The sequence below is a fragment of the Filicampus tigris genome, chromosome 11 (genome assembly GCF_054856515.1).
Source record: "Filicampus tigris isolate MCC_2025a chromosome 11, RoL_Ftig_1.0, whole genome shotgun sequence".
NCBI classification, from domain to species: domain Eukaryota; kingdom Metazoa; phylum Chordata; class Actinopteri; order Syngnathiformes; family Syngnathidae; genus Filicampus; species Filicampus tigris.
Window position 1 is genome coordinate 11,709,179 of NC_141227.1, and position 15,229 is coordinate 11,724,407.

The 15,229-nt window shown below is 39.0% G+C and overlaps 2 protein-coding genes across 7 annotated transcripts in view; both read right to left on the bottom strand.

Moving 5' to 3' along the window:
* Window positions 1–833: 833 nt before the first annotated feature.
* Window positions 834–3,533, bottom strand: pla2g12b (phospholipase A2, group XIIB). Its single transcript, XM_086045024.1, has 4 exons — window positions 3,016–3,533; window positions 2,061–2,137; window positions 1,775–1,940; window positions 834–1,424 (listed from the first exon to the last, which is right to left on the bottom strand). Exons 1-4 carry the CDS (start codon window positions 3,467–3,469, stop codon window positions 1,306–1,308), a joined length of 816 nt encoding a protein of 271 aa, XP_085901150.1. The 5' UTR covers window positions 3,470–3,533; the 3' UTR covers window positions 834–1,305.
* A 5,380-nt stretch (window positions 3,534–8,913) lies between these two features.
* pde10a (phosphodiesterase 10A) overlaps window positions 8,914–15,229 on the bottom strand; it is a 64,333-nt gene continuing 58,017 nt past the window's right edge. For 5 of the 6 annotated variants that reach the window (XM_086045880.1, XM_086045877.1, XM_086045878.1 and 2 more), the window contains 5 exons: window positions 13,844–14,016; window positions 13,051–13,162; window positions 12,864–12,944; window positions 11,601–11,689; window positions 8,914–11,123 (listed from right to left, as the gene is read on the bottom strand). In XM_086045880.1, coding sequence (XP_085902006.1) covers window positions 11,024–11,123; window positions 11,601–11,689; window positions 12,864–12,944; window positions 13,051–13,162; window positions 13,844–14,016 — 555 coding nt within the window. In that variant the 3' untranslated portion in view covers window positions 8,914–11,023. The remainder of the gene's footprint in view (window positions 11,124–11,600; window positions 11,690–12,863; window positions 12,945–13,050; window positions 13,163–13,843; window positions 14,017–15,229) is intronic. The other variant, XM_086045879.1, reaches the window with a different exon arrangement.

Below are 15,229 nucleotides of genomic sequence, written 5' to 3' on the forward strand. Positions count from 1 at the left end.
AAAGAAAAATCTGAGAATATGTGGATGAACAGTATAATAGCTGACAATGTCTTACATTCGTACATCTTTCTCAGTGCAGTGAAGGAATAACCAACCATAGCACTTTTGCGCAAACACCAACTGCAGTGGTGCAGCACCAAGGCTTGTCGTTGTAGAAAATATAGCTGCTGACATCAGCATTACACACTGTGCAGTTAGGTTCCTCTTCCTTGCTCAATTCATTGGTGGGTATAAGGTCAAACATTTAAATAGATGACACAGTCATTGCCATCCTTCTTACGCTTCTTGTAATGGAAATACAAAGCATCGTTGATGGTTTCCATGTTACACTGTGAGCTGAACCGAAGACTGCTTGGTGGAAAGTGAATTAAACTCAGTCCATCTGTGCCTCTTTGCTGACAGCACAATTTGCGGACATTATAGTAAGTGACATTTACTGTATATGAAGTCCTCACTGTGGTCACAGTGCCTCATCTAAAGCAGCTGCAACATGAAGACATGAGTTTATTTGGAACAAGTATAGTACAATGTCAAATATGCTTTTTCTCATGTTCAAGAATGAGTGAGCGGCTTTTGTCAAAGCAGTTTTATTCTGCGCCGTCACTGAATATACAGTGCAAAGAAACAACTGCTGCATTACTGTACATTCACCAGTAACAAACAACATTAGGTACACATAATGACATACAGAGAATGTGATATATTTCTACAGCTGTATCGAAAATGTCTTTTTCTATGCACGCTAAGATTGATTGACACAAAGAGGTGTTCCTTTAACAATGGTTATTGTTGTAGGTATAGATTAAATTAGGTGATTATTATTACTTTTAGTATTATTGTAAAATGAAATTTGATATTAGATGAGACTAATGTATATCGCATCACACCTAATACTGTGTCTGGTGAGTGTATATGAGAGGAGCAGTTCCTCTTACATTCATAAATAGCAAATAACTTACACTGACTCACATCCTGAGCGCAATTAGCCTGTTAAGTGTTTTATGTCCACAACACACTTCCTTTGTTTGGAGTCTTGAAGAAATACATGTTAATGGAGTTATACAGGCCTAAGAATTGGCCTGAAAATGAAAGCAATACGAAGAGCAGAAACACGTTTCATCATAAATTATTTGTTGCGATCCCTAAATAGTGAATGTCATTGAATTGCGTTATTTGGGCCTTTAATGGGGCAATTTGGCTTCTGTTATACAGTGTCTCTCTTCCATGCTCTGAAATATCACATGTGCAAAAATGTCTTTTTTTTTCTCTCTCTCTCCATGAAAAACGTGTGCAGGGCGTTCAGTGTCACAGTTCATCCCTCTCTTCTCCATCACATACACATGCTGCCCTCTGGCTGTTCATGTAGGGCCGGCATCCAAGTGTCCACACTGTGTTGTACAAGGCATCCGCCATTGACTCGCAGGCTACGAGACGGGAGAGCCACAAGCAACGTATTTTTAATAAAGTAATTATGGATAGTTGTATTTATCGTATTGTATATACTGTATATTGATAGTTGTGTATATATATATATATATATATATATATATATATATATATATATATATATATATATATTGTGTAGTGTTGACTCTTAAGATGACTGAATCCTTTCATCATCCATGTTCTTTGTTAAAGTGTGGTCTTTATGTATTTAAATATAACTATAGGTTGTGCGTCAAAACTGAATTATTCTCTTTGTAATGGCAAAATATGTGATGCATGTATTGGATGTGATTAGATGAATGTGAGGAGGGTCTTGTCTTTGTCTCACCTTGTACTTTGGACACAAAGCCCAGACTCCTCTTGAGGTCAGAGCAAATGTCATGAAGACAAGAGCGGAACTTGGTGTCACAGTCGTACTTGTTGATGCCACAGTTGTCGTAGCACAAATCAAGCTGGTTACAGCACTCAGTCATGGCTGGGATGCCCAGATCAATCTGGCACAGGAGAAACACTTGTGTTTATGCCGGTCCATTTTGTGGTGGGTACAAGAGCAACTCTAACTGCGCGTTTCGGCTGTTTGGTGCCATGAACAGGCCACCGGGAGCAACATCCACCTGGAATCCCACCATGGAAGAGCTGCAGCCATTGGGCTCTTGGTGCTTGTAACCAGGACGAGGCTGAGGACGTTCTCCTGAAGAGAGATGGAAGGTAACGTTAGCTACACGTACGCAATTGAACAGCTTTTATGCTGCATACAAATAGAATGCCAACAGAAGTGAAGTCAGCCCCAAGTGTGTGTTTTCACTTGTTGTTGTTGTACAGTTATGTTTTAAGTCTAGATTCAAAACTATTATTTTTTTCTCATGCGTGCACTGTACGTCCTTTTATTAACTTTAGTAAGCTTTCTTTTATTTTTGTACTTTAAACAAATGTCATTAATTTGTTTTTAATTGCTTTTAAACGTCGAACATTTAATCAGATAAAATATATTATACAGCGATCATACAATTCAGCTAGAATGAATATAAATGGTTCACAATGTTTTCAATAAGGGCAAAATTAATGATGTTGATTAAAAAAAAAGGTGAAAGAAGTATCAAATGGAAGTGAAGAATAGTGGTGAGATCCATCCTTCTTCGATACCTCATCCTCACTATTCGAGTGTCACTGGTGCGCTGAAGTCCATCCCATATGAATTTGGCCAGACAAGATTAAAGGTTTAGGGTTATAAAATAAGTGGTATTAAAAATGAAATGTAGTAGTGACAGGTGTTTCTTTGTTACATTGCAGAGATACTTGTAAATCTCAATTTGGACAGAGTAATGTCACAAGCCCTCCATGTGCATGTCAAAGTTGTTCTTTTAAGAGATAAGATGTACCACTGAGAGAAAACCTGTCTCTGTTACGTAACCTTCTACATCCATCCATCATCCCAAGTTTGCTGGATTGTGCTGTATCAGGAAATCCGCACGAGGGGTGTACCAACCATCGTTTTAGTGAGTGTTAAGAAAGGAAGACATTCATTTCATTGACCAAACATTAGGCGTGTGTGTATGACAAGATACTCACCATATCTGCAGCGGTACTGACACACGCCATTGTGGCCCCCCGCCAGCTCCACCAGGGAGTCAAAGTAGCTGTGCATCGTTTGGAAACTGTTTCTAATTGACATGAGGCTCCAGCTACTGCTGTTTTGGTCAAGTGGTGTGGAAATATTCATCTGGACTGGCTCGATCTCGTTGCTTTCCCCCATCTCTTCTTCAGCCTTAACTTGAGGCTGGGTTTCCCCATCTTGGCTGCTTTCTCCCGGCCCTTCAGCTGCTTCAGAAGTTTTGTTTGGTAATACTTCAGAGAGGTCTTGGTTCTGGTCTTTGAGCAGCTTGACGTCTTTTGCAGCAGTGTTTTGTGGATCCACAGCAGGAGCCTCCTCCTCCTGTGCTGAAGATTGGTAGTGACCCAGAGTGGCACACACACCAGCGGACACACAGAGGAGCAGCAGAAGAGTAACAGTCCGGAGCAGCATGGTTGTAAGAATGTCAGACGTGTTGTCAACAGGGTGAGAGGAACTTTGCGAGTGAGCGAGTACAACAACACTCGGCTCTTACTGGAAGCAGACTTTGACCTGTGATTAGGCTCCAGCAGACAGCACGGCACTTGCTCCTGCAAGAGGGCAAAAGTCACCTCCCATCAATCTATATGCTTCCCTAATCTTTTTCTTCTTGGCTTATTCTGGTGATTAGTGCATCAAAAAGCTGATGCCATCACAAATGTATCTCTAAGGCTAATGGACTTTCCATGACATGGTAATGGTGAACCATTTCCAGTACCCACTGAAAAACAGAACTTTGTGTATCAAAACAGTAAAACAGTCATTGAAGTTGGAACAACTTTAAAATATAAATTATTGACTTGAATTATTTATGGCAATAATGTTAGCACAACAAAGCAAGCACGTTGTTTGCTGTGTTGTTTTTACTTATAACTTTAAGTTAGGGGACAATACAAGGGACTATTATTTATTTTATTTTATTTTTTTAGCGCTCATAAATAAAGTTGTGTATTGTATAAAACAAATATAGACATAAGTGAGTAAAATAAATGAATATATAAATAAATAAAAATCAACAATTAGCCACCGTTGAAACAATTGCACTTTGGAAAAGTGGTGGAGGGAATACTAATGTAACAAACTATTGCATTGCCCGAGACCCTCGTGAGGATAAAGCGGTTCAGACAATGGATGGATAAATGAGACTAACAGGCTGAGAAGTGTGAGTTAAATGAATACTTACTGTGAATTGAAATACTTTTCATATTCAAGTCATTGCTGCTCTCTAGTGTTGAAAGAAAAAGGTGTTTCACTCTCACGGTTTTAGTTGTAAGTCTTTAGTCTTTTTATTTTTATGTATTTATGTATTATTTGTTTATTTGTTTATTTACGCATATATTAGTCTGTATAAATTATTTAGAAACGATTAGGGGAATAGTGCATGACAATATCTTAACCATTCCTGGACCGGTCACCACGCAGTCAATCGCAGGGCACAACAACCAATCACACTCAAATTCACGCCTATGGACAATTCGGGGATTAAAAATAAAATAAATAAATACAATAACATGCATGTTTTGTGAATGTGAGAAGCAGTAGCACAGGAGAACAAGCAAACACTAGATGGCGTGTGATTCAAATTATAACGTCGCGCCAACAATACATTATATTCATTCTAAATGTTTAATGTTACAGAGTATTTTATTTAAAGTTATTTTTTTGACGGAAAAAAAATCCTCTTAACTGCTAGACATTTTTAAGCCCTCTTTTACCTTAACGTTTGAAAAATTTTGAAAAAAATTTTGAAAAAAATAAATATGAATATAAATACATTCCTGGGATTGAATGGCTGTACTGTGAAAAGACAAATAGATATGAGTTAAAGAAGGTAATCTTTAATTAGTGCCTTAAATAAGGAGACCGAAGAGCGATATGAGATGATACACGCGAGACCATAATAACTTCAGTAAACACTGCCCCGCGTGATTTATTTTTTTGCTGCGCGTCACTCGGCGTGTTTTGTGCGCATGCGTGTCACATCACGGCCAATTCCCCCAAAAGAGCTGGTTGAAGTGGCTGGGGAGCCTGGGCTAAAGTTGCCGCCCGCGTGACCCGAACCCTGGATAAGCGGAAGAAAAAATAGATGAACGGGTATAGGCTCATTTAAACCAAGATATTTCATTGAACATGAAGAAAAATAACATTTATGCTATTCCTATTAATTTGATAAAATCCCCATTACATTACTGTTAACTGAAAATGTTCAGATTTCCTGAATTCAAGTAAACCGCTTACGTTTTTTAAATTCTTTCCAATTAATCTCTCAAGAGAACAAGTTGTTAAATTTTACATTGGACTCTTTTCATGTCTGCTGCGATAACAAAGTGATTATTTGTTCACAGAAAAGACAGTATTCACAGACATATGATTTGACATTAGCATGTGCAATAGCCCCAATGGATAATGTGCTGACTGACTTAAATGTGGTTTTAACATGCAGAATAGACCAGTGCAGTCAGTGTTTCAACAACGCTTAAAGTTTTGCTCCTCTGGGCCTGTTATGAACAGAACATTCTGTTATTGTGTGTGTGTGTGAGTGTGTGTGTGTGTGTGGGGGGTGGGGGGGCAGGGGTCTTTTTTGTCACTGTCATTTATTATTTCCTGAAGCACTTTATTGACCAAAGAGTCACATTTGGCAACGGACACTTTAGTCAAAATAGCCATTGGCCACCACACCTCATCATGAGGTAGTCAAACCATTTGATTTCTCCGAGCCAACTAGTAAAAAAAAAAGTCTTGTAAAGTATTACAACCGGTTAACATTTAAAAATATTTTTGCAAAGGTTTAACTATGTTCTATATTGAGACACATACATTTGAAAATAAGAATCCTGTTATTTTTATATATAGCATGTACTACTCTTGAATATCACTATCAATGAAAGCACAGTGGAATGATAACAAAATGCAAAAAAGTATTCAGTACCATTCATATCTGAATAAGATTCTACATCTTTTAGATACATTTCAAAAACATTACATACATTTAAGTATAAAAAAAAAGTGTTTGCTTTTCTGAGAAAGTTTTTCTCTGCTCGAGTTAAGTGAAAAAAAGGTGATGTAATGCCTTGACTTGTGAGCAAAGAGAGCCACAGTTGTCGATGCACTTTCAGCCGTTTATTGAACGCGATAAACAGTCTAATAAAACAAATACAAAATGAGAACACTTGAAAGGAGCCAGCCACAACTCATGCCCAGACACTCACACGTAGACTAACTGGCCAAACCACCTCCACTTTCTTCTGTCACTGACTGGGACATGCCCCTGAAATGCACACATCCAACACCCAAATAACATAACAAAAAAGAGTGTGTACTAATTGAACTTTATAAAAGCACTTTACATTATTTTTTAATTGCTGTAACATTTTAATTTTTTATGTTATGTGTAGTGGCACGGTGGTCGACTGGTCAGCATGTCCGCCTCACAGTGCAGAGGTCATGGGTTTGTATCCGGCCCCGGCCTTCCATGTTCTCCCCGTGTCTACGTGGGTTTTCTCCGGGTATTCCGGTTTCCTACCACATTCCAAAATCATGCATCGTAGGTTAACTGAACACTCAACATTGTCCCTAGGTGTGAGTGTGAATGTTTGTTTGTTTGTCTCTGTGTGCACTACGATTGGCTGGCAACCAGTTTATAATATAATACAATACAATACAATATAATATAATACAATATAAATACAATACAATACAATACAATAAAATACAATAATATAATATAATATAATATAATATAATATAATATAATATAATATAATATAATATAATATAATATAATATAATATAATATAATATAGCGGCGGCACGGTGGTCGACTGGTTAGCACGTCCGCCTCACGGTTCAGAGGTCGTGGGTTTGATCCCGGCTCCGGCCTCCCTGTGTGGAGTTTGCATGTTCTCCCCGTGCCTGCGTGGGTTTTCTCCGGGTACTCCGGTTTCCTCCCACATTCCAAAAACATGCATTGTAAGTTGATTGGACTCTCTAAATTGCCCCTAGGTGTGATCGTGAGTGCGGATGTTTGTCTCTGTGTGCCCTGCGATTGGCTGGCAACCAATTCAGGGTGTCCGCCGCCTACTGCCCGAAGACAGCTGGGATAGGCTCCAGCACGCCCGCGACCCTTGTGAGGATAAGCGGTATAGATAATGGATGGATGGATAATATAATATAATATAATATAATATAATATAATATAATATAATATAATATAATATAATATAATATAATATAATATAATATAATATAATATAATATAATATAATATAATATAATATAATATAACTGGTTAGCACGTCCGCCTCACAGTTCAGAGGTCGTGGGTTCGATCCCGGCTCCGGCCTCCCTGTGTGGAGTTTGCATGTTCTCCCCGTGCCTGCGTGGGTTTTCTCCGGGCACTCCGGTTTCCTCCCACATTCCAAAAACATGCACGAGAAGTTGATTGGATACTCTAAATTGCCCCTAGGTGTGATTGTGAGTGCGGTTGTTTGTCTCTGTGTGCCCTGCGATTGGCTGGCAACCAGTTCAGGGTGTCCCCCGCCTACTGCCCAAAGACAGCTGGGATAGGCTCCAGCACGCCCCGCGACCCTTGTGAGGAGAAGCGGTACAGATAATGGATGGATGGATGGATAATATAATATAATATAATATAATATAATATAATATAATATAATATAATATAATATAATATAATATAATATAATATAATATAATATAATATAATATAATATAATATAATATAATATAATATAATATAAATACTAAAACGTTCCATGTGTGTCACGTCGCCTTTGAATAAGCAACGATGGAGTCATTGACCCCGCCGCCTGACACACCGGGATTGCTGTTTGTGCCACTTTTGCCTGCTCAACACGTCAGGAACTCGCCGTCCCATCAGGCACGTGTGACGACACATGCTCAAAAAAAAAAAAAAAATTCAGCCGATGGGTAGAGTGGAAATGGAACAAGCTTAATTTCCCTGAGGATGCATCCAAATACAGATGAGCCTTCACACACATCATCGAAGATGTCAGTGAACACCGCCAGGCGATCTTCTGTTGGATCAGCTCGACTCTTGACACTTTCTTCACATCCTGACGATGACACACATGCACAATATTTAATGAGCAATACAAAGGTGTGAATGTGGTTACGCTTGTAGTCCAAGGTGCACTGAAGATGTTTTTTTTTTAATAAAATGAATTTCATGACGTATAAGAAATTAAAAAACATATGTTTACATAAAAACGCAAAATTATATATTCATATATTAGTGCTGTCAAACTATTGCAAATTTTTAATTAATTAATCGCAAGATTTTCATAACTAATTGCGATTAATCATATTTTTCAACTACAATTTCTTTACAAAGCTTGGAACTGATATTTACTTGAGTAAAATCTTGGAATTAGTATGGAAAAAAAAATGTCTTTGTGACAGTGACTCTCCTCTAAGTTTGGCTGCAAAGTGAGCAGAGGGAAGCTGCCACAGGAAGTAAATAAAACTGAGTTAACTGAGTTAACTTTGACAGCCCTAATACGTGTGTGTGTGTGTGTCTATATATGTATATATACAGTATATGTATAACAGGTGGAGTTCTTTTTTTGCATTTAAGATCTTGCAACAATAATTGTACTGTTGGCCTTTGAGTGCTAAAATTAGCACCTGTTGGTACATACGATGACTACATTATTGAATGGGAAATGAAAATGTTAATTTATGCTACAGCTAACAAAGATGCAAGTGAAAAGAATGAGTGAAACTCATTTTACACAACATGTCCATAAATGTCAACCTTAAGTGATATTTGGAGTGACATTTCTGAAAAATACAAACACACAAAAAATGATCCAACACAGTTGTATTTTTCAGGTATTTAATAAAAGTCATTTTGGCTACTGCTCTTATGCTTACATTTGAAACATTCCTCAATTATTCTGGGTAACAGTAACATGTATGGACCATTTCGTTTGTCTCAAACAAAAAAAGGCCAACATTATTTTTCTTTGTATAAAAAATATAAGATAATTTAAATTTAATTCTAATTAAGAAAATAATAGGTATAATAGCAATAATAGTAATAATCATCATCATCCCCAAGAATAATGATAAAGATATGCTAAACGTAGTGCAGATAGTGATATAACTGGTGCTGTAAAGTAGAAGGAACAGTGCAGTGTTGTGGACTTCACCGTGTTCTCAACCATGTGGGGTGAATGTAAATAGTAAATAGACTCTCATACACTCTTGCAGACACACATACGCACGCACACACAAATATTCAGAAAGTGCATGACTGCCATTCAGTTGAGCACCATTAGAGCAAATATCTATATTGCACACAGTACACACCTATTACTGTACTTTCTATGCAAATTATATATCATTTCAGTCTAAATTCATGCTAATTGTTGCTCTTGGTTGGAACTTACTGGAAGCAATTTTGAACAGTTTGACAGAACACACCAATGCACATGCCACATTCCGGGGATGAAAACATCAGAAAACACATCGGATACAAAAGCCTACACATCCCGGTTCAAATGCCAGGGTGTGCACACTTGTGCAACCATATTATCTCAGTTGTTTATTTTTAATTCCCCACTACAAAGGTTTTTTTTCTCCCATTGGAATTGTACAGTTTGTAGGTCACGTTAATGGTGGAAAGTCTTGAAATGGCATCTCTTAAACCTGGCATTTGAAGGGTGGTGTGCAGAATTTTTTTAATATATGCACTGTAAATAAACAAAGTGTACATTCACACTGTTGGGGCCACCTTAGCATTTGTGAATCAAATTATTAGAGGGACTACGTCCACTGGAATGACCATTCAGAACAGACCAAGAAAATGTATTTGAGGAAGATCTTGGAAAATCATTTGCAGGAGAACGAGCGGACGGTGAAGTGTTAAACACACCTGCAAAAAGTCAAGCAACAATCTTGCAGAACAATCCCAGAGTTACATGCAGCTTATCAGATTTGACACTGATGAAACAGAGTAGTGCTCGAGTCTCATTTCCACCAATCATATCGTCTGCTTCTATGTGTGGAAATCCCATGTAAAATGTTTACAAGCTGTCATAAACATAAGTGACTGCTTGCAGAAGGTTCCAAGTGCTAGCGATGGCCTAGGGGCAGTGCTGTGATGGGGGTCAACTTCAAGGCCACACACTGTGACTCTCTTGTGACAGTGCTGACATACAGTAATCCCCGTCCTCTCGTCGTCGCAGTTCATCTATTTTTGTCGTAAAATATATAGTGCGGGATTTCTGCCATCTGCGTGATCGAACAGGTTGTGTGTCTATATTCAAGTACTGCAAAGGATTTTTGCTCAAAAGTAAGAAAGAAAAACATTCTGACGTCCCCCTCATCTCTAAGGTGGCATTATTAGACCATGCACGTTCAATGTACTACACATTCCTTCTGTCTCTGAATACCTTGCTGAAGTAGTAGTGACTCATTTACCACAGAAGGCAAACAGTACCATTTGAAAAGAATATGAACCCACACAAGGTTTCACATCACCTTCCTGTGAAAGGTTCAGTGTAAGGCCTCTCAAATACAAGACCGCAAAGAATCAACTCAAATAATAATTATCATAACAATAATAATAGTAACATACTAACAATAATAATAAAAACAGAATAACAAATAACATAAACAAAGCCAAATAAACAACCAAAATGGCACAAATCCATTTTAACAAATAAATTCCCAAACGGAGTGGATGTAGGGTGATGGGTTTTAGTTTCTCCCGTTAGCTGTCAGTCAGTCTCTGGGATCGGTAAAACCATCAGCATTGACACCTCCGTCACCCAGTGAGGTAACTTGTGTTTTTTGTTAAGTCAAGGCGCCTATTTGCTGATCCAGCTCCTGCTCCTCTTCAAAAAAACAAACAAAAAAAAAGCTTTGTAACTGTGGCAATGTTCAGGCTGAACTCGTTATGGCAAGCAGTCAACCCTTTGGTAGTCAGTTGTCCACTTTGACAGGTCCTGAATCAGAAGGCCGGCTAGGAACGACATCCTCCACCTCACCGTGCGCGATCTTCTCCCATTGGCTCAAGTTCTCCCTGCACACACACCACACCTGTTTTAGAACCACACTCAACCATCCCTTATTGAAATTAAATCCACCCACCCATTTGCTATACCATTACTCCCTCATTCAGATCACAAGCTGACTTTGGGCAAGAGGCGGGATACACCCCAAACTGATCAGCAGCCAATCACACGGTACACATAGACAAACAACCATTCACCAGTCACATCTACGGGCAATTTGGAGCAATTGTAGGATCTTGAGACTTGATTCTCAAACCTCAGAACTCAGACAGCTAACCACTTGTCCACCGCAAAAATCAAAACTGAGCATTTTTTTTTTTTTTTTTTTTTCATAATATCAGTTTATTTTCTTCTGTTTTGGGACTTGATAACAATAAAACCAATTGAATGGGTTCTGTATAATCTGATTTGATAATAAATGGAAAGCAAAACCAACATAAGAAATCCCTTTAGATGCTGTGAGACGTGTATGATAGGATCCTTACTTGCACGCTTTTAGAAGTGGACTGGATGGAGGGAAAAGACCCGCTAGTGTCGTATAACATGGAACTGCTACAGCATTGTAGAATCCCACCTAAAAATGGAGAATAATTAGAAAGTACTATAGAGAAGCAAAGTATAGAAACAGTGTGGTAGCTGCGATAAACATGTTGCCTATATGTCACTTTCAAGGTTAAAGGTTAAAACAACTTATTCTGTGTTTATCAACAAATTAAAGCCATAATGTAACCATAATACAGGATTATCTCATCTGTCTAACACAGTGACTAGTCATTACTTCAATTGGTGCTTTCTTTACTTCAACACATTTTCAAATGATGATACAGTAATTAGAAATGCAAATGCAATATATCACATGGAACATCTTGTAGATTTCTAATGCATTCCAATACAAAAGTGGACACAAGTGCTAAATAGTTTAGTGTTATGAAAATGACTTAAAAAAAAATAGCCCAATAGACTCAATAATCATGGGGAAAAAAAATCTAATTCATCACAATTGTAGGAGATTTTTTTGTGGCAAATGTTAAAGTGAAAGTCAAACCAACCATATATTTTTTTCCAAGTATATGTTCTATGCAATACCACTAGTTGAAACAAGGCACTCTGATAAATATTGCGTTTGTGGAATAAGAGTTAATCCACTCGTTTTTAGCCATCTCTGGGGGCGGCCATTTTGTCACTTCTGTAGACTGAAAATGACATCACAACTGCTCAGGGCTCAGTCACGGCTGACCTGTTTTCTAAATCTGAGCCTTGATTGGTCGTTACCTGAGCCTTTAGCAGTTGTGATGTCATTTTCAGTCGACAGATATGACAAAATGGCCGCTCACTGAGATGGCTAAAAAGGGGTGGATTTTGCTGCTTAACTCATATTCCACAAACGCAATATTAACCAGAATGCTGTGTTTCAACTAATAGGCCTGCTGGAAACATATTCTTGAAGAAAAAATGTTTGGGTTGATTTACACTTTAACATTTGCCACAAAAAATCTTCTACAATTGTGATTAATTTGAGTGCTGTTATAAACATACTAAATGTCAATGTACAGTATTTGAAATAAACGTGCGATGCGTGTTCTGTGAATTAATGATATATAAAACTGTATATCCAATGTTTGTTGGTGGGATAAAATTACCCCTTTGAATGCAACTGAATTTTAAATTTCCAATCGAAAGAGATAAATTATAAGGCACTGGCTATAAATCGATCAAATCTGTAAAGTGAGCAAAACTTGTGGTCTTACTTGGCCTTGTGGGACTTCATCCTTCTTGTCTCGATCCATCATTGAGATGGGCTGCATCCCAATCTTCTTCATCTCATCTCCCTGTGGGAAAGCAAAAAATAAGTACAGAGAGCATAAAGTAACAATTCAAATTTATTGAAACCCTTGCAACTGTTGCACATCATTCTAAACTTGTATGATGTTGTACCTCGGCCCAGAATTCAGCATAAATGTCGTTGGCTGTGAGTCGTGTGATCTGCCATTGCTTAGTTACGGAACACAGGTCACATGCTGTCATCATCAGACCAATCACACGGTCCCTGGAGGAGAGCAAAGTTATGTTATCGCCTTGAGTGCTGATATACCGTTCACTAGTGTTCAGGGACAGCGCCAGGAATTTTTTCTCTTTCGGGGCTAGAGGGGGGCTTGACTGATACATGCGGGGCTGAGAAAAGAATGTCCATCCATCCATTATCGATACCGCTTCTCCTCACAAGGGTCGCGGGGCGTGCTGGAGCCTGTCCCAGCTGTCTTTGGGCAGTAGGCGGGGGACACCCCCAAGTGGTTGCCAGCCAATCGCAGGGCATACAGAGACAAACATCCGCACTCACAATCACACCTAGGGGCAATTTAGAGAGTCCAATCAACTTACCATGCATGTTTTTGGAATGTGGGAGGAAATCTGAGAACCCGGAAAAAACCCACGCAGGCACGGAGAGAACATGTAAACTACACACAGGGAGGCCGGGATCGAACCCACGACCTCTGAACTGTGAGGTGGACGTGCTAACCAGTCGTCCACCGTGCCGCCCGAGAAAAGAATGTATAATATATATTTTAGAATATCAAATAAAATGCAGGAGGGGCTTATCTGGGCCTACACAGATTTCTGATGGGTCAATAGCCCCATGCTAGCTCCGGTGTAGCGACATCCCTGCTAGTGTTTTTGTGCGTGAAACTCCGCCCAACTCATCTGTATTGTACTGTGACTGTGATCTCACCTGTGTGAGTGGTTGTTGAAGTCAAGATCACCTGAAGTGAGCAGCTCTGACAGTTGCTGGTGGTTATTGAAGTAAAGGGCCAGGTCGGTGGCGATGATGGCCTTCCGGATGATCTCTAGCACCTGCTCATACTCGCTGGAATTCAGGTTGGAGAAAATATTGTGCCCTTCCAGCTATGAGAAACAAAGAGATCAATAAAAAAGCAAAGGCTCCACTTATGAGGCGTTCAGTTCAGCTAGACTACATGTGATTAACATGATTTTAAACCATCACAGATCTGTTGACCATAGGGGTGGGCGATATGACGATATTAGATCGTTAAGCGGTTTAACATGTTCATGATCTCATAATGCCGAAAGATCGTTTGATCGTCCACATGGCACATTCTAAACAGTTTAGCTCTATGGCGGTGCAAAGCTGCTGATGCGTATGCCCGACCAACCAATCACAGCACGCACAATGCACCGTACGTGACACACCCCGCCTCCCTGTTTGTTTGTATGGCGGAAAGCTATAGCGGAAAGTCACCACGAAGCAGAGTTGGTCCCGAAAAGAAATTCCACATCCACAGTTTCGATTTGGTTTGGGTTTTCCTCAGAGGAGAAAGCACAAACCAGTTGTTTGCAAAGTTTGCAGAGACTCGGTTCGGACGTCAGCGCCGACAGCCAAAGCGAACGGAGACCAGACCATTGGTAGCCGGAGGCAGTCGCTAGGTCCAAGCTAACGGAATCCACGGTATCACAGCCATTTAACAAGAGCACTACGTATGAAAAAACAAGCAAGCAGTGTAAAGAAGTAACTGAGGCAGTGACTTTTTACCTTGCTGAAGACATGATTCCCATTAAAACAGTGGGAAACAAGGGCTTTAAAAGACTCTTCAAAGTACTAGACCTGCGTTACAAGCTGTGTTTTTATGTTTACATTACGTTACCTTTTATGTTTACATTCACTGCACATTTTGCTAAAAATTGTCACTATTCAAATTAAAACTTGTTCAGAAAGCTTAGCTGACTTAAAATGTCATTTATTTTCTTTTAGAGTTTTATACACATTTTAGATATGTTTTATATGTTTAACATGAGGAAAATGGTCAGAAATTAGTCTTAAAAAAACGATGTAAAAAATTAATCATGACAAAATCGTGATTGTGATTTTATTTTTAAAAAATCGTGATGTGATATTTTTGTCAGATCGCCCACCCCTAGTTGACCATTTGTTGAAGTATTTGGTGGGGGGGGGGGGGGGGGGGACGGGGTTGGGGGGGGCGTTGGGGACTGTTCTTGAATCTGTTTTACACCTGTGTTTGCTACGTAAAGCTGCACGGTCGCTCGCCATTGTTTACGTTGCCAGCATTTCCATAAATGTTATGTTTTATTCAACTTGTTT

What these genes read in the sequence shown, in the direction of transcription:
- pla2g12b (XM_086045024.1), bottom strand. Translation starts at nt 3,469, where the DNA reads ATGCTGCTCCGGACTGTTACTCTTCTGCTGCTCCTCTGTGTGTCCGCT. An exon ending in TCAGTACCGCTGCAGATATG is followed by an intron (nt 2,138 to 3,015) that starts GTGAGTATCTTG and finishes ATCTCTCTTCAG; the next exon opens with GAGAACGTCCTCAGCCTCGT. An exon ending in CTTTGTGTCCAAAGTACAAG is followed by an intron (nt 1,425 to 1,774) that starts GTGAGACAAAGA and finishes CCCGTCTCGTAG; the next exon opens with CCTGCGAGTCAATGGCGGAT.